The sequence below is a fragment of the Teleopsis dalmanni genome, chromosome 2 (assembly GCF_002237135.1).
Source record: "Teleopsis dalmanni isolate 2A chromosome 2, ASM223713v2, whole genome shotgun sequence".
Lineage (NCBI taxonomy): Eukaryota > Metazoa > Arthropoda > Insecta > Diptera > Diopsidae > Teleopsis > Teleopsis dalmanni.
Genome location: NC_051847.1, coordinates 224,185,060 through 224,204,324, shown reverse-complemented (window position 1 = coordinate 224,204,324; position 19,265 = coordinate 224,185,060). Strand labels below are relative to the sequence as shown.

At 29.4% G+C, this 19,265-nt stretch overlaps 4 protein-coding genes across 6 annotated transcripts in view; 2 read left to right on the top strand and 2 right to left on the bottom strand.

Moving 5' to 3' along the window:
* The first annotated feature begins 42 nt into the window (after nucleotides 1-42).
* On the top strand, nucleotides 43-5,801 carry LOC119679341 (nuclear pore complex protein Nup133-like). Its single transcript, XM_038091633.1, has 13 exons — nucleotides 43-408; nucleotides 462-624; nucleotides 689-1,195; nucleotides 1,251-1,437; nucleotides 1,495-1,611; nucleotides 1,670-2,294; nucleotides 2,361-2,565; nucleotides 2,664-2,782; nucleotides 2,846-3,411; nucleotides 3,474-3,826; nucleotides 4,975-5,163; nucleotides 5,252-5,468; nucleotides 5,609-5,801. The coding sequence occupies exons 1-13, from the start codon at nucleotides 254-256 to the stop codon at nucleotides 5,764-5,766; spliced, it is 3,561 nt and encodes a 1,186-aa protein (XP_037947561.1). The 5' UTR covers nucleotides 43-253; the 3' UTR covers nucleotides 5,767-5,801.
* A 345-nt stretch (nucleotides 5,802-6,146) lies between these two features.
* On the top strand, nucleotides 6,147-10,635 carry LOC119683894 (chorion peroxidase-like). The gene is made up of 7 exons (XM_038097768.1): nucleotides 6,147-6,480; nucleotides 7,791-8,935; nucleotides 9,000-9,198; nucleotides 9,394-9,556; nucleotides 9,615-9,994; nucleotides 10,095-10,264; nucleotides 10,325-10,635. Exons 1-7 carry the CDS (start codon nucleotides 6,347-6,349, stop codon nucleotides 10,615-10,617), a joined length of 2,484 nt encoding a protein of 827 aa, XP_037953696.1. The 5' UTR covers nucleotides 6,147-6,346; the 3' UTR covers nucleotides 10,618-10,635.
* Nucleotides 10,636-11,027: 392 nt separating this feature from the next.
* Nucleotides 11,028-11,841, bottom strand: LOC119683178. Its single transcript, XM_038096797.1, has 2 exons — nucleotides 11,536-11,841; nucleotides 11,028-11,423 (listed from the first exon to the last, which is right to left on the bottom strand). The coding sequence occupies exons 1-2, from the start codon at nucleotides 11,649-11,651 to the stop codon at nucleotides 11,147-11,149; spliced, it is 393 nt and encodes a 130-aa protein (XP_037952725.1). The 5' UTR covers nucleotides 11,652-11,841; the 3' UTR covers nucleotides 11,028-11,146.
* A 478-nt stretch (nucleotides 11,842-12,319) lies between these two features.
* LOC119683177 (sodium/calcium exchanger 1-like) overlaps nucleotides 12,320-19,265 on the bottom strand; it is a 75,703-nt gene continuing 68,757 nt past the window's right edge. For 2 of the 3 annotated variants that reach the window (XR_005252633.1, XR_005252634.1), the window contains exon 10: nucleotides 16,989-17,233. The gene's annotated coding sequence lies outside the window, so the exon portion shown is untranslated. Of the gene's footprint in view, nucleotides 12,607-16,988; nucleotides 17,234-19,265 lie in introns of those variants that run through there. The other variant, XR_005252632.1, reaches the window with a different exon arrangement.

Here is a 19,265-nt window from a genome sequence, read left to right as displayed (position 1 = left end):
AAACACGCTATAACAATTACTTAATATTTTAATGTTTAAAAATTATATATATATGCAGCTGATTTGTTTGTTACACATATAGTTTAACATATTAAGTAAAATTTTCATGCGTAATGTACTTGTATTAAATGCATCTGAACTGAATTTTGACTGTTTGACTGTTGACACACGAGTGCGGGAAAACAATTAAGTTGGTTTATAGGCTGTCGACTTTAAAAGTGAAAATATATTAGTTTTTCAGAAAGTACAAAAAATGGATAAATCTCTACATCAACAAATTTACAATAATGCTACACGGAGCCCGTATAGCATACGCACACGCCAAAGCTCGGCGAGTTCATTGTCTGCCCGTAAAACCGGCTATAAACGAAGTAACCTATCCTATGGCGGAGGCGCCACTGCTCCAAGGTGAGGAAATTTGATATAAACTAGATCCGTTTAGATATTGTTTGTATTTAAAGCGTTTCTGGTCGATCTAACCAAACTATTTTGGGTATTCGCTCCGAAATGAATATTGTTGAGAGTTACGGATTTCAGTTGCCGGTTGTTGTAAATGAGGCGTTAAACTTTAGTGAAAAGAATCAGCATGTTTCAGTAATGTGTTCTCCAAACGGTTGGGCGTGGGTAAGTGCATTTTTATTTTTTGTTTTATTTTGAATTCCATTTGACTAAACAAACAAATTTCTAGGCTGTCCATTTACGTCATTTGTACATTTGGCAGTACAAAGACACGCGTTCACTACAACAAAATAAGGAGCAAATGCGCACGCCACAGCGACGTGGTGCTAGTGCACAATGCAGAGAGTTGACGTTACCGCACTGCGATATTGGACATAAAGCGAGCTTGGTTACTGTTTTTGTAGGTGAAGGACAACAAATGGCATCTTGTATAGCAGTATCACCAACTGGTGATGTGCGTTACTGGACATCAATTGCTCATGATGGTTCTACAGTTGATGCAAATGGCATATTGGAAGGGCAGGAATTTGATTATTTGATGGAAGTGCCATATCATCAAGGCTATCTGCTAGTTACCACGACATGTAGCTTAGTGTCATTACAATTACAATTGGTTAATGGTAGACAAATTCTGCATCATAAAACCATAAAACAGCCCACAGGATTTTTAGGAGGGTTCGGCAAAAAATTTGCATCGATTATAATTGGTTTAAATAGCAGCAACGATAAGGAAAATGTTAGTTTATTATTATTTATATCCTATTTTAAAACTATAACACAGCAATCTTTAGAAATTTGTAAGTATCGCCTGTGAGGAAGAAGATGATGAGAATGCGGTTGTGACTTTGCTCGCTGATCGTTGGATACAGCGCTGGCGAATTGCTAATCAAGGCACCTCAGAACAATTTATTTATGAAGACTGTGATATTGTGCGCAAAATACGGGAAGAATTTATACTTAAATTTTGGCAAACAAGAGGTAAATTTTTTAAAAAAAAATAGGTACGTTAAAATATTGTGTATTAAAATATTTTAGTTGGAAATCCTGAAATTGAACTTCACTTACTTGACATGCATTTATTTGATAATAAAATGTATGTGCTTGGTGGAGCTGTAAATTCAACACATGCGCCTCAAATGTGTTATGGCATTTGTAAGTGGTTTTTCATTAAGAAACATTCCAATCGTAAATAAATTCTGTATACTTTTAGCTGTTCTTGCACCTACGTCCGATGAAATGGAATTATTGAACTTTATGCCATTAAAATTCTCTCAATTCTTTAGTACTGGCACTGAAAAAGATTGCCTTAGTTTACGTTTTATTATATCCCGCTTACATATATATTTATATACAGATAAAGCAATTTATCCAGTCAGTTTAAGTAATCCTACTTCGACAGATTTCGAGGCAGAGAAAATTGAATTTCAAGTGTTAGAGGATCGTATTTTGAACGCCACCGTTTCCAATAACTTACCGCTTTTCTTTAGTCGCGCGCATGGATTAGTTTGCGTTACACCAGCTGATATCGATAGTCCTGAACTCTTTCACACGTCAAGAAATACCACCGACTTTTATATTCCACAATCAGAGGCTACTTTGCGAGAACAGACTTTGATAGATCCCAGTATGGTAGATGGTAATTTGTATATGTTTGATTTGGATCCTGAAGCTATGTACAATGAGTTTAAGGACGGAGTTAGTCAGTTGAAAGCAGCTTTTATTTATCGTCTTAAGCGGAACAATAATATGAGCACGACTATACTAAACGATTTGCTGCGTAGTACTGCTGAAGCACAAACTGCTGGCGCATTAACAGATACAAATGAGTTAGACAAGTAAGAACAACTCCACAATACTCAAACATAAATGAAATATGTTTTTAATAAAGTATTTTTCAATAGAATTGTGGTGACGATAGCTGAAGATCTTGCAGAGGATGTACCTGCAGCAGATCCACGCTGGGAGCAACTGTGGAATGAGAATCAAAACAATAGACATGCGTTAGGCAGTTCTTCATCTATGCAAATTTTGACCCAACTCAAGGAAAAAAATCTAGCATTGAGACATTTTGTGGATTTTTTGCACACAACTGGTATTTGGGATAAGGTATGTGAAGTAATATCTAATAAAATTTTGACATATGCTTGATCATGTGCCATTTATTATTATGATTAAAACAATTTTTGGAAATATTTTTAATTTAGTTGCAAACGTTGCACAGTCCTGGAAGTAGTGGTGCTTTGATTAAGTCAACCTGTAACATTATATCCGACATAAATGAGAAGATTATAGGCGCTATAGCCTTAAGATCACAACAAGTCAAGTACATAATATAAAATGAATTATTTAAAATTGTTTAAAACTTCATATATTTACGTATTTTTAGATTTTCAAGTCTTGTAGATGAAGCTATACAACGAGTTATTGTAGGCTGGAATAATATGCCTGAGGGTGCTTTAACAGCACAGGATTTATTTTATGTACGCATTTGCAAATTCCAGGACCTCTTTCAGGCGTTAGCCGATATTGTTGACGAACGTATTACAAAGCAGAAACAGTCTCTTGCTGTGACAAATTTAATTTGTGACATCAATGCAATCGTTTTACACTTGCTCAGCGAAATTCATACCTTTCGTGAACAAAATGCATCAATATTTTCACTGCCTGCCGATAAATTGGATATGTATGAATATTTGCCTTGGACTGCCATGAGTGGCTCTGCTGGCATGAGGGATGTTCTAAATCACTTGGTTGATATAACAACGCGTTATGGCACACGTACTCCTTGTGATCCATCCACTAAACAAAAATTATATCAGCAGATCTTAGAGCTAATCGATTACATACTCGACGGTCGAAAATCATACTTGGATAGCATACGCGACACAGAGAAATACAATGTTTTCTTGCAACAATACGAATCGCAACGTTTGAGTTTGATTTCTCTTTTAAGTAAGTATAATACTTTTTGTAATAATTTGATAAATAATTTTTTATGTTGCGTTTGCTTCCAGTTAACGATGAACAGTATGAGCTCGCCGCAAAGTTGGCTGAGAAGTACTTAGACTTCCAATGTTTAGTAATAATATGCGATCAAAGTGACAGTCAGGAGCGCCTTGATCATTATATAAAAAAGTTTGAGGAATACGATTTCTCACAGTTTGCAATTAACTGGCATTTACGTCAAAATCGTCAGGGCGATGTATTTGATCGTTTCAAAGAAAATCAAGCTGCCTTATCACAATTTATGCGAGATCATCCGACTTTGGCTTGGATACAGCTGATATATAATGGGGACTTCGAACGGGCATCAAAAACTCTTCTGCAGTTGGCACAAAATGAAACTGAATTAGTAACAAGAAAAAAGGTAGCCAGTCGTTATCTTAAATTTAAGCTAAGCTAAAAAGTATTGAAGTGATTAGTAATATTTCTAATGCATATTAGTAAAATATTTTGTTAAACTAGTAAAAAACAAAGATATAATTGCAGTTAGTGGGATATAAGCAATTTTGGGTAACTAGCTGTCCTGTTGAAAAATATGAGATAATTTTTTTAAAGTTCTAGTTAAAGAATGGACCCTTATGGACTATGTTTAGCTTATAACGCGTTATCATAAGTACATTTAAAGTGTGAGAAGAGGTAAAAAATGGGTTGTAAGTAGCTGCCCAGTTGAAAAGTACCAGATAATTAAAACTTTTACTTAAATACTGTTCTTTATGGACTACATTCAGCTTAGAAAGGTTATGAAACAATTAGTCTGCGAAAGGCTACATATCGTCTTACTCATCCTCAGTGGTCTAAGGAAATATTTGAATTTTTTTGTAGTCCGTATATAATTTTTTAATAATATAATATTTTATATAATATTTTTGTAGTCCGTATATAATGTGTTTGGATTGCAAGAGCCAGTCTTAGAAGTCGTGCCTGTCAAATTAGAATCGATGACTAATCGTGTTTTTTCACAAGTAGCCAAACAGTCCAAATTGTTTGCAGTCCAAACAAATTATATACGGACTACAAACTAATTAAAAAAATTCGAAAATGTATTTCCTAAGATCACTGATGAGTACTTGCCAATACTTGTCAATAATTATTTAACATTAAATATATATATTTTATTTTATATCACATATATACCTAATAAAAATTTGTATGTCCTTTGACAAGCTATCCACTTGGACTATATATATTATATATAATAGAAATATTTTACATCTGGAACACGTTTTAATGAAGTAATAAAAGAAACTGTAAATTAGAGTTTATATTAAAATATTAGTTTAAAAATTAATTTGCCTAAAGTTATATAGAAAATATAGTAATTATATATAATAATAATAAATTATGACAAATAATAATAAAAAAGACAATAAAAATAATAACACATAATGAATTAGTAATAAAAAGTAATAAGTATAAAAATTAATTCTAAATATAAACCAAACAAATTTGATTTATAATATATATTAACGATTAATTTTCACTTTTATATAATGTATTTGTACTATTTTTTAGGCCATGTTATCCTTGTCAAAATTAGCATCCATAGCATCGTTGGAGTCTGATTTGAGTACACAAATTGAAAATATAAATACTGAACAAAAAATTATTGATTATCAAGAACAGCTAAGTGCTGCACTATTGGAAAGCTTTGGTTTTGATCCTGAAAATCAGAAAGTGTTGAAAGTGGAGGAGATTATAAATGCAAGTATCATTTATCAGGAACAGTATAAGTTTCTCATATAAATATAAGTAAAAATTTAAATAAGTAAATATTTTTTTTCTTTTGCAGCTTATAATAACGGATGAAAATGAGAAAGCCACAGAGGAGGACTTTCGTAAAGCACTCGAATTGTTAAACTATATAGAGGAGCCTTACGAAGCAAGGCATAAAATTTGGTGTGCTGCAATTTTACGTGATAATTGGATTGACTATGATATCAATAATGCCATTGACCACGTACAAAACCTCTTATTTTTTAAATTGACCGAAGTGTGTCATTTAATGGGTATTTAAAATTTATGTATTATTAATATTAGTTTTAATTATATCAATTAGCTTAGACTCTTAAAATTTAGCAGTGCTTTTTATTAATTTTTATATTTGACCTACTTATGCTAATAAGTAACATTAAAAATGTAATTGCAGGCACTGAGCTCGAGACATTCTTACCACCAATTGAAAATTTCCTTAATGCTGAAGACTTGGAGGAGGTGGCACACAACACGTCATTTCAATATTTACTCAAGTTGACATATGAATGCATCAATAATTCCTTTAAGAAAAGTGATGAAATGGAAACTTGAGTCATAGCATTTAGAATTCAAAATATTTTTAGTATTTGTTAATTTATGTTTTGGCAAATGGAAGCCTGATTTTTTTTATAAAATTTTAAATAAAATGTTTTAAGATTATAGAATTTTTAAATTTATTGAATGCTATTAATTGTTTTATGTATTCGACTATCTAAATTACAATTGCACACATCAATAATAGCGAGACAAATCATGTGTGAAGCTTAACAAGCTATCTGTATCTGGACGGTTCTGAATGAAACATGTTTGTTTTCACTGCTAAAAAACAAAGAATGTGTATTTCAGATAAGCTGTAGGCTGCTTAGGACAACCACTTTATAAATATTTGTAATAATTTTTCATATGCATACCTAAGCTAGAATTGCTAGTTGTAGCCGAGACGTGAAACCCTACAAGTGAAGTGTAACTTTAACTCTAACTGGTCGCGTCGTAAGTTCGTCAACTGGAAGTTAGTTGCACTTTAGCTACGCTACGGTAAAGCAGTTTTTTAACATTAATTTCGGTTTCATTGCAAATTTCGAAAGTGAATACTCAAGTGAGCCAACTGTTATATTTGCAAAAATTGTTTGCAATGTCGGATGAAACTACGCCGTTAACATCTTCACAACCACCTGGACCGATGCATGTCTTTCCAGGTGGTGTTTCACCACGTTCAAGACGACAAAAAATGTGTCAGTATCAATTTTGCATTGGATTAATGCTTTTGTAAGTGTTCTGGTGGAATAAAGGTGGTTTAAAGTATGCTTTCAAGTAATGAGCGAATGAGTGCAAATAATAAATATATATTCAATAATAAATATAATAATAAATATAAATAAATATAATGCTATTAAGATAATAAAGAATTTTTCTATATTCCTAGATAAAAACATGATTTGTAATTACTATATAATATATAGTAATATATATATTACTATATATATATTCATATAAAATGAATGTTGTGATTCCCAAAAAATAGTTAAGAAAAACCCAGGGCGTAGCTACAATACGAAAATAAATACAAAAAACGAGAAGAATCAAGGAAAAAAAATACCTTTCTACTGAAATAATCAATAAATAAGCGCTCCATTGCCTAAAATACATCTTTTATTGCTTCACAACCGCCTGAGTACATACTTAATACGCTCGCCATTGCTCCATCACAATATGGCCCCTCATTGGCTACGCCTGCACAAAAGTATATATTAAATTTGTTTGCCAATAGATTTCTTTTAAGAAATATCTAGGTTAGGAAGTTACTGCAAAGTTGTATTTATAATTACTGATCTATATGATGTTTCATAGAAGGTTTTTCGTTTTTTTAATATCAAGTTTTTTAATATTGATTTTAAGGGTCCAATCACTTAACATTTTCATATCCAGATGTTTATGCGGGAGAAAGCAAATGTCGCAAATGTGTAATCAAGATCTGCTATGTGACCCCATATATCGCATGTTATTTTTTCAAGTGTTCAAGTCCCTTTCGTTTGCCGAGCATATTGATAAATAAAAGAGATGATGGCACACTCCATTGACTCATTACTGTTTTGATAGAGATATTGTGGATTAAGTAATTTTCGTAGAACATTCTGCATATCGCATCTTCGTAGAGGTTATTTAATACATCCATTATTTTTTGTAATACATATTAGTGCGTTCCAGATGGTTTTATTTTATGATGCGTCATTGCAAGAAATTTTATCAATCTGTTAGAAGAGGGAAAATATTAAAGCTTTGCAGACTGTGTACCTACTCTGTACATACTCTTTCAGTTCCAACATATCGAAACGTCCTTGAAACTTAAGTTTTTTATTAACCCCATTAGGAGAGTTGAAAAAACTTTTTTGTGATGAATCAATAAATTATGACTGTGCGGCAAAAGTGCTTCAGTGTCTGTTACCCTAAAACCACAACTTATTTATAATTAATAAACCACATAGTCGTAACTGTGTACATATTTATAAGCAGAATTACAAACGTATATATGTACATATTTTCATTCATATTAATAACTTTTTTTATTTATCATGCAGTGTAATATTGATTGCGGGACTAGTTTTAGCTTTGGTGTTGACTGATAATTATTACTTGGATCCACAAGATCTGGTGCTTAATTTGGCAACAAACAATACTCCGATTACAAATGCAACTATACGTGACATTTTAGAGTCAACTACAAAACCCATTCCAGACGAGCCCGTAGCTAAATGGGCTCTAAAACATTTAAACAAAACTACCGGCGAGCAAGCAATAGGAGCTGGCATACAAGCTTTGGGAGATCGTGAAATAATGGAGGAAGGCATGGAAACAACACCGATTGATAGCCCGGCTTTTCGACATTATCGTTCACTGAACACAAATCCGGAAGCAAGAAAAATTGCACGGCGTGGTTATGTTGAAAATCAAGCAACAATACGTATCGCACAAATGTTTAACTATACCAAGATACCGGGACGCAGTAATATTGGTATAGGACCGCGCATCGACCTCCCTGATCCAACACTCAACTTTGCTTGTGATTTTAATGAACGTTATCGACGTATGAATGGTGTTTGTAATAACAAATTACATCCTCGTAACTATGGCGCTGCAATGACTCCTTACAGACGGATGGTAAGTCCAGATTATGCAGATGGTATAGCCCTGCCACGTGGAAGTGTCAATGGTACTATTACTGCTTCATACCTGCCCTCAGCTAGAGAAGTTTCGCTTAAGATCTATCGTGCTTCATATGAAACTGATTCTAATTTTACTGTGATGTTGGCAGTTTTCGGTCAGTTTCTGGATCATGACATAACGGCAACATCGCTAACTACATCGCAAGAAGGTGAATCCATTAATTGCTGCACACAGCCACCAAACACACATCCCGAGTGTTTCCCAGTACCCATAGCATCAAACGATCCGTACTATAAACAATTTAATGTCAGTTGCATGAATTTTGTACGTTCAGCACCGGCCAGTACTGGGCACTTTGGACCACGTCAACAATTGAATCAGGCTACAGCTTTTATAGATGGTTCTGTGGTATACGGTAATACAGATATCCGTCAGGAATATTTGCGTACTATGAGCAATGGAACTTTGCGCATGTTTATCACCAAAGATGGGCGTGAACTACTTCCTCTATCTACCAATTTTGATGATGGTTGTAATCGTGCACAGATGGCACGTGATGGTAAATTATTAAGTCAGAGTGAATAGTCATAAATATATATATGACATATCTTTATGTATTTAAGGAAAGTACTGCTTCGAGTCTGGAGATGATCGTGCTAATGAAAATTTACTTTTAACCTCAATGCATTTGCTCTTTGCTCGTCATCATAACTACTTAGCTCGGGGATTGCAAGAGGCTAATCCAAGTTGGGATGATGAAACTGTGTTTCAAGAAGCGCGTAAGATTCTGAGTGCACAAATGCAACACATAACATACAATGAGTAAGTCTAGATTTTAATAAGTTTATCTATAACACGATTTGGTTGATGTTAACAAGAAGATTACAGTCTTATGTAAACCATTTTGTCCTTTGAATTTTCTTACTTTCAAGTTGCTGCTGCTATTGTATTATCTTTACCTCCAGACTTTAAATTTTATATCAATAGTTAATATCACAAAAAAATTTTTACTTACAGATTTTTGCCAATCTTAATTGGTCGTGATCTCGCCCAAGCGAAAGGGTTGTTGCCAAGCACAAACAATTTTAAAGCACCAGATACATACGATTCTAGCGTTGATCCAACGATAGCCAATTGCTTTGCATCGGCAGCGTTTCGTTTCGCACATACTTTGTTACCGGTAGGAGCGTTATACGATTCAAAAATTACAAAAGATTTATTAAAAATTAATTTTAAAGGGTCTTTTCAATATGACTAGAGATAACAGTACATCAGAAGCTATGGAACTCCATCAAATGCTATTCAATCCTTTCTCCTTATGGAAGGAAGGTGGAATTGATAGTGCCCTTGTTGCAGCTGCTAATACACCAGTACAACGTGTCGATCGATTCTTTTCGTTAGAGGTTACACAAAAATTATTCGAAAATAATGTGGGTAACAAAAGACCTATTTGTGGCTTAGATTTGGTCTCACTAAATTTACAACGTGGTCGCGATCATGGTCTACCAACATATACAGTTTTTAGACAACATTGTAATTTACCACCAACCGATACTTGGGAACATATGGCTGCAGCTGTTGACACCGATTCTTTGCAAACTATAAAACAGATTTATAAGTAAGAACCACAGTGATTTTGGGTTGGCTTAGTTTAATTGAAAATTCTGTCTTCGTTCATTTCGTTATCTGAGTGATCTGAATTGTATTATTACCTTTAGTTCACCACTTGATGTTGATGTTTACACTGGGGCATTAAGTGAACCACCTATGGAGGGTGCCATATTTGGTCCTCTGCTTACTTGCATGGTATCCGATCAATTTTTACGTTTAAAAATGGGCGATTCACATTGGTATGAACGTAAGATTGGGCCACAAAGATTTACAAAAGGTAGGAATTATTCTTAAATATTTAATTATTAATTATTTGTTTTGTTTTGTTTTGTAACAGATCAATTGCGAGAAATATATAAAACTCTATTATCTGAAATAATTTGTCGTAATTCAGACTCACTGCAAAAAATTCGAAAATATGTGATGGAGAAGCGTAAAGAGATACCTAACGTTTATGTCTATTGCAGCGAAATGCCTTCCTTCAACTTTAGTTTATGGGTGTCAGAGCCTCGTAAACTGTACACTGCGAATCTGGTTAGTCGCCCTATGACTCTAGTGCGCGTTATGAGTGACAAAAAAAATACGCTACACCAAAATACAATAACTGACTTACCATTAAAAGCGACTTAAAAGAAAAATTTTAAAAAACGTTATATTTTGTTTTATTTAAACGTAATATTTTTTATTATAAAATAAAAGTTTTTAATAAAATTAGTATTATTTTAGAGTAGAGTTTTAAATTTTTTGTAAAAACTTCTGTTTTTTCGATCAATCGATGCAGTTCATATCTTCGAAATGATACTCGTATGTACTATAGTCGTATAATTCATATGTCAGTTGGTCTAATTATTGTATATTCAAAACCAACCTGCACGGTAAATAAAGAATATAATTTCTTGAAAATAAATGTTTAGGATGTCCACACATCTCGAAGAAAGATATAATCAAATGAATATTGGCAAATGAATATAAATTCGAAAAATTACAAAAACAATGTACCATTAAAGATTTGATTTGTTTAATTTAATAATAATCTTTTCCTTATTAAATATATATTCTCTTATAGCTATATAATTGTATAATTAAAATTTGTTTCGAAAAAAAGATTTTGCATTTTGCACTCCATAGGAGGCACATGCGGATCATTTCACCTCATCACTCAAGGTAACATTTTAAGTGCACTGGTCTCCAAAGTAACCGCCGCAACCTTACTAAGTAGACCAATAGAACCACTTGTGGTATTATGTAGTGTAGACATTCTGCAGGTACTGCCAGCTTTTCCTGCTGCAAATTGCATGTAAGACAATAGACAAGCGGTAAAAAATGTTAACAATAATATAAGCCAGAAAGTGCAGAATAGTGTACGACGTACTTTCTGCCACCAAGGATCATCTTTATACGGAAGTAATTCTTCCAAAGTCAATCCACAGCAGAAACTGAAATGAAAGTAAAAAAATAATGTAGAATGTACCTACATTAATATACACATATCTATAAATGTATATATATCTGAATTAGTATATAGATATCTATAAAAAAAATGTTTACTCATCAATAGAGAAAATGGGTTCGTAGTCCTTGGGGATATGTACGACATGATTGCCATGATGACAAGCACCAAAATCGTTGTAGTGTAAGAGAGTAGTCTTCTCGTCGGCACTCATTTTTTTGTGCGAATAATGTATATGGCTTTCTAGTACAAAAGATTTTTTTGATGTTGACACTGCAAACTTTCGCTAGATCTCCAGACAGCAATTGTTTGCCTGCTCTTCTACTTTTTCACTTTGCGCACCGACGTTCGGATAGCAACTGAAGTTGCTCAATTTTCTAAATTAAATATTTTGTTGTGCATTTTTCCATTGTTTTTATGCGTTTATTTATTTCCATTCTTAACAGATTTGTTGTAATTATAATTGAAACATTTTAATTCCTGTAAACAACGTTATCGTCTTCAAAGTATATAGGCAGTTATCACGATTACGCATCTTCCGCCCCGCTTAAGAAATTTTCACTCTTGTTGGTTGACGCGCTTCAAAGTCAGAAGATTTCTTTTTATTGCTTTCCGAGATAAGAAACATTATCTTCTCTGCTTGGCATAGTGAATTTTTGGATTTTTGTGCCAGACAGAGATATGCAATTCTTTATCTGGTATATAAACACATATACCTATCCAAGGGTATCGATGTCTATACCAGAAATATCAACATTTGTATTACGTAATAATAAGTATTGAACAGGATAAGTGAGATTATTAATAATTTCGCAGATAAAAAAAATGTTTTTTTTTTAAATTTAAATTTAATTTTGAATTGCGGAAATAAATAAAAATTAATTGATTTTTTGTTGGAGACAAGACCAGTAACAAGCGTAATATATATAGAAAACGGTAATCTTTGTTACCATATAATTACACATAAATAATCTTAATGGGATTTTAACGCGACTAGAATAATTTTTATATATTTTTTGATATTCCATGAGCGTTTGTGCAAAAAATAATCTGAAACGTTCCCAGTTCCTATCGTCAAGTAGTTCGTCTGTATTCATGTCTTTGACCAAATGTATTGCAGCCAGGAACCGAAAACGGTTGAATATATCGCTTTAATAGTATAGTTTAACCTTTTAAGAGAGAATAAAAGTAATTAAATAAATCTTAAATCGGAAATAAAGTAATATAGTATATAGTACAAATATAATCAAGTTATTGGATATTTGTTTAAATCTATAGTGAGAAACTACCTAGATTTATAGCTTGAAGCATATGCATGGGTATTTACCAATCAAAAAATATTAAAAATTAAAATCAAGACTTATACCTATAGAACTGAAAATATGAATATCCAAAACAATTCTCTGTCCAATACTAATATATGAATGAGAGGCCTGAACCTTATGTTGAAGTCAAATGAAATGAAACTTCATTAGTTTATATAACTTTCTCTCTTTGTTTTCTCAAACGATGTATTCAGTTTTGACAGTTACTCACTTAGTGTTTATGTAACGGTGATGAATTTTATTCTTTCTTGCACATTTCTCAAATTGCCAGCGAGCTATTTATATTTCGTACGGAATGCTTTGTTATAGCACTAAAGTTTCTAAACTTTATTTATTTTTTTTTTTTGTTATTGTGTACTGTCGCATATAGGTTTTTGTTCAACAAGACCTTCCAAGTTCGAGCTGGTTTTTTTCTTTCTTGGAACTTCCCCATCGCTGTCTGGGTTCCTACTTTACTTCCGATGTTTCATTTTCACCTCAGGATCCCCTCTAGGCACTATTTTTTAGGAAAATTAAACTCAATCTGAACAAGATTTCAGATATTACCAGTGCTGGTTTACAGTATGACGTTTGGGTCATAGTTTGAAGTTCTATTACCTCACTAATCGATCATAAGATTGGCAGTTCTCTCATTCAGCTTGTCGATAAGCTCAATTATCTCGGAATTGGTATGTAAGCTATGTCATTCAAAAGTCAGGTAATTAACATATGTCACGTGGCAAAAATCAGTTGAGAACATTTTCTGAGGAAATGCTTTGAGTTGATTTGACCGATTTACATATTATAACCGAAGTACTAGTTGTGTTATAAGAAAATGCTTGGAAGGTGAAATAAATGATCGGGAATAAAATATGTACATAATTTGTGTTTGTAGATTGTAACAGAACGACACCAATGGTTTGATGAGGAGAGCGCTGATTGGAGAAGTGGCGTGATGACTAAGACAAGGAAAAATTTATTAAGAGATAACAACGCTAAACTTTATATATAGGTTATGTGATGAGATTTAATGAAACTTATGACCACAAGTTTTTTATTGTTATATATAATTAATTTATTTAGGATTCACGGTTTTTATTAGAGAACTTAACAGTTAATAATAAATACTCATATTTCTCATAAAATTTCTTGTTATAATAATTTATAAATATACACTTATATATTTAAAAACATTTACAAAGCTATGCTAAAACTATACAAAAATGATTTTACTATATAATTTCAAATTCTTTCATATATGCATAGCATAGCATATATGAAATAAAAATACATATAATAAACTTTTAATATTTAATATTTTATAAACAAATTCACATACAAATATACAAACAATAATACATATATCAAATATTTTATTAAATACATATTAAAAATTATTTATATATCTTGCTTTGCACATAAACATGATTCAATTATTTAATTATTATCATTATATATATATGTTTTCCTACATACATACTTTATATATAAAAAATTATTTAAAGTATTTGAATTCAGGACGTGTTTTTGTTTTTGTTTTTGTTTTTGCTTTTGTTTTCTTTTTTTGTTAATTTACTGAATTGGTTTGTAGGTGTGAGGAGTGGTGCACGAATATTTTTTGGGTTTGTGCTCAGATGCTCTTCAAGTAAGGATCCCAACTCAATTCTGCAGTACCCATAGGCGACTATTGGAACTATCAGTTGCATTCAATAATTTTAATATTAAAAATTGTGTTTTATTATTTTCATATTATATATATCTTATAATATTTGCTAAGTAGTGGCAAATCTTCTTCTAGATTAAATATACTTTTTAAAGGACGTACAATTAAGAGAAAATATTAAAAATGCTGATGTATATTTAGGAATACCATACACATTTAGTTACTAAATGTATGTCTTCGTTTAATGCTTTGAAATACATAGTTACTCTAGAAAGGTGAATGTGTAACATCTTTGTAGTTGCAGTTATAGAAATTTTAATAGTTAATAGTTTGTAGAGTATCTTAATTTAAATATGTATGTAGTTATTTCTAATTTATGAGATAAATAAATGTCTTTTTAAATATATATTATTAAGTTAACAATTTAGGTTGGAAAGTTAATTTTTAGCTTTAAATTTTTGCAGCATGGAATTTATGTCAACTACTTCTAGGTATAATTCTATGTAGGGTTTTGAACTCTTTTCTTCTTAATACTCTCTAGATCGTGCCTAGAGCGCTTACTTTTCTTTTTCTTATAATTTTGCTTTAGTTTAGATATTATTTATAAAAGTTTCTATCAACATTATTTAAAGTAATTTAGTTATTTTTTTGAAATACATTACATATATATTAATATATATATATATGTATACCTTATTATTATTTCTCCATTTTACACCCATCGTACATGTATACCATTTTATCATTTTACTTATTAATCTATAATTTATTAAATTTATATAGTTTTCATATTTTCATATACTATTATACTTAACAATTGTTTAACAAAAATTTAATGTCTCGTCTATAGTTTTCTATATATATTTCATCTTCAACTTTCAACAGATCTCTGGAAGCGCAATTTTACATACTCGTTTATATGTATTAAAATTTATTTTGAATAGAGTTAATTATTTAATAAAATAACAAATATATGTTAAAAAGTACAACAATTTGAAGATTTAAGTGAGATTGATTAGAACCTATACATACGGATATGAACTATAACTAATTAGAACTATAACTTTAATAAATATAATAATTTACATAAAATGAGATTACGAAAAGATGAAATTGATTTTTAATGAATTCGATTTGTAAGAATTAAATTTGAACAAATCGCAGAAACGGAGAGAGAGAGAGAGAGAGAGAGAGAGAGATAGAGAGGAGAAAGTAGTAAAATGAAAAAGAAACACAGAGTTAAAAAAAAATTAATTTGATAAATTAATATTGATCTATATAAGGATTAATTAAGGATTATAATGAATAAATTAATTTTAGCTATATTTGAAGATTTAAAAAAATAAAAAGAAAGAAAGTTCGAGAGGGATAAAGTGTGTGATAGAGGGAGAAAGAGACAAGAAGAAGAAAAACAACATTTTTAGTTTTAAAAAACAAAAAAGAAACAAAGTTCGTGAGACATGAAGTGATATAGAAATGGAAATAGATAAGAAGAAGAGAAACATCAAGATAAAGATATATACAGAGTAAGAGAGATAGATGTAGAGCGGAAGGTTAAAAATAGTAGAAGGAATTTTATAAATTAATAACAATATATTGGAAAAAAATAAAATTAAAAAAATATTTGGAAAAATTTAAGTCTCTTTAAAGAATTATCAAGTTTAATAAGCGTTAATGGACAATTATGACAAGATCTATAAATTTTGTTTAAATTGTAAATAACTATATCCGTTTTTATATTTTCTTTCTATTTAATAATATTTTAAATGTTGCAAATATATATTTAACTTTATTTTGTGCTTAAAATTAAACTGCTTTCACTAATATTTTCACTCTCAAGATTGTATTGTTGCCTACTATTTTGATTTGTTTATATGTTATTTCTCTTTTTTTTTAACTTTATGTTATTTTCAATTCTCTTACAGCTTTCAGATATTTAAATGTAATCACATTTTTATACTCTCTTATATTGTCATATAATATGTTTTTAGATATAATATATATATATACATATATACAAATATATGTATATATATATATATATATTAAATTTTTTTTGATGCTGTTGTATTTTATGTATTCTTTCTTTGTGTATAACAAGCAACAATTTATTTATATATATATATTTAATATGCAATTGTGTTTAATATCTGATGTTAAGATTAAAAGTGTATTACAAATTTAATTAGCTAAAATTTTTTATTATTATTTATTTACTAATTTTATAATAAATATATCTTAATCTGTTGTAATTTAAATTAATTTATTTTTGGGAAGAACAAATTTAAGGATCTAAATGTTTACGTTGTCTGGCTCTTGCTATTTTTCGTTGTTGTTTTGAGTTTTTTTTTATATAAGCAATTAAAATAAGTTTCAATTTATAATAAAATATATATATATTTAAAACTTAACTATATGTTTGTATATATAAAATTTATAATATTTTTCGAAACTATAAATTATGTAATTACAAAAGACTTTGAATAAGAAAAGTTCCAAAATTATTTAAAATTAGAAAAATAAAATTTAACAAATATATTTTTAATAAATAAAACATTTAAAAATAAATAGGTATATTGTTTTAAATAAATAAAATATTTGCTTTAAAATTTGATCAAATAAATAAAATATATTGTTGGTAATTTGTTCTAAAAACCAAAACAGTTATCAATGGTCCCTTCCGAATCAGGGTGTCCAAATAATCGAACTGATTGCATGTCATTATTGCATAGTTTTTCGTTCTTAAGGATTTTCATTTTAAATGATCTCAATGGTGATATACTTGCTTCTAAGGATATCATATCAACGTTAACTTGCGGTATAAATATTCTGTAAAGAATATGATTCATTAATTAAATTGTATCTTTATTAAAAGATAATAAGTAGGTTTTGAATTTCTCAAAGCTTCGTGAATATATTAAAAATGATTACTATGTTAAAAGTTATTTACTATACATATATCCTATCTAGTTCCACTAAACAGCTTTTGTGCTATTAAATAAACAAATAAATTGAAAAGTATTATATTTACTTCTTCTTATTATAAATAACACTTAAAATAACACTTGCTACATATAACTCTTTAATAACTTCCAATTGCTTATATCTTCAACATTATTTACTAAAGTAATAAAGTCAGAGATTGAAAATATATTCGTTATAAAGAGGGTTTTCTTGTCCATATTTTTACGCTTCAAAAAACAACAAATTTTTATTTAATTTAAATTTATATCGTATTAATTCTGAACTAAACCTTAGCATCAAGTGCCGGCTAACAGCACTTCGTTTCTTATTAGAAAATTAAATCCAAAAAATATGTTTAGACTATCTTTTATATAAATTTTAATGAATATAACTAAATATGTATAATTAACATATTTTTTAAAACCATATATACCAAACATATTTTTTAAAAAAATATTGAGAAAAAACCTATTTAAACAAAATTCTTATATTAAATTATATTAAAAACTAAGAAATATTTTAGATATTAATATAAATATATAAATATTAAAATATGTATATTAATATATATATATATATATATTAATGAAATGTAACAATATAGTGTTAAAAACCTGAAAATATAATAAAAACTAAAATAATAAAAAATAATATTTTTTTATTTTATAATCATATTATTAAATCTAAATAATGTGGCTATAAAATTGAATAAGTTAAAATAATTAAGAAAAAAAAATTTTTTTTAAATTTGAACCAAAAATATTTATTTAAATTAAATTTAAATTATATTAATTTATAAATAGTATAATTAAAATATATTTAAAGCAGCTGAAAACATATTTAATATATTTTTAATATAGTAAAATATAAATTTAAGTTTTTTTTTAAATATTGTATTTTAAAATTTTTAATGGATAACAAAAAATAACATATTTTGGTTTATTTTTTGTTTTCGTTATAAAAAAATTATTATAAAAATAAATATTTTAAATTTATAAATTATTTAACAACTTTACCATACAATTTAATAAATAAATATTTTAAATATTTTTAAATTCTTCTTTCATGTTTGTGTAAAATTATTTACAAAAAGATTTCTTAATAATATATACATATGGTATATATGTTATAGTATATTTGTTTTAAAAGGAAAACAAATTCAAAGTTTTAACTTCTTTGGTGTACAATTTATTTTACTTAAAAGAATTTTACTTAGTATTTGCAAACTAGGAAGCGCAGCTTTAAATATAGAAATATAACAACATTTATATATAAAGGATTTCGGATTTGAGAGCCATCCAACCTATAATGAAAGTTTAAAATATTTAAAATATGAATGAGAGTATATTTGTTTCTTGATAGTTGGAGATATTCTCAAAATTTTTAATTCCGTTCGATACAAACAGTTATTAAAAATGATCAATTCTTAAGTATGAATAATCTTAAGAAATAACTCTTCTGAATTTTATACCATATTTTCTTACTAGAGGAGTACAAATCTATTATTTAATTTTGTTCTATAAGCAACAGGGTATGGCTATGAATGAGTCGATTGCATTAACTGCAGTTGCTTGAACTGCCTTACAATGATTTATTTACAATAAAATTAAAGCACTAAAGTGCTTTAAACTGCACTTAAGTCCTAAATTACTCTGCAAGGATTAACGCCTTTATTTTGAATATTATGTCCTTTTTTGACCAAAAACTATATATTAGTTATGGAACGGGTTGTTGGCTGTTAAGTCACTTACGGGAAACACAATTCACTGATACTTTAAATAATGTTTTTTATTTAATTTAATTTTCGATATTTTGATTATCTTTTGTATTTCTGTTCGGGGACAATTAGTCCGTTTCATAATTGATATTAATGCTTATAATGATTTTGATAATGATT

Coding starts and splice junctions, on each gene's coding strand:
- LOC119679341 (XM_038091633.1), top strand. CDS start 254: ATGGATAAATCTCTACATCAACAAATTTACAATAATGCTACACGGAGC. Junction 1,196..1,250: donor GCAGCAACGATAAGGAAAAT/GTTAGTTTATTA, acceptor AGCAATCTTTAG/AAATTTGTAAGTATCGCCTG. Junction 1,612..1,669: donor TCAAATGTGTTATGGCATTT/GTAAGTGGTTTT, acceptor GTATACTTTTAG/CTGTTCTTGCACCTACGTCC.
- LOC119683894 (XM_038097768.1), top strand. CDS start 6,347: ATGTCGGATGAAACTACGCCGTTAACATCTTCACAACCACCTGGACCG. Junction 6,481..7,790: donor TGCATTGGATTAATGCTTTT/GTAAGTGTTCTG, acceptor TTTATCATGCAG/TGTAATATTGATTGCGGGAC. Junction 9,557..9,614: donor TCGCACATACTTTGTTACCG/GTAGGAGCGTTA, acceptor TTAATTTTAAAG/GGTCTTTTCAATATGACTAG.
- LOC119683178 (XM_038096797.1), bottom strand. CDS start 11,651: ATGAGTGCCGACGAGAAGACTACTCTCTTACACTACAACGATTTTGGT. Junction 11,424..11,535: donor CCCATTTTCTCTATTGATGA/GTAAACATTTTT, acceptor CTTTCATTTCAG/TTTCTGCTGTGGATTGACTT.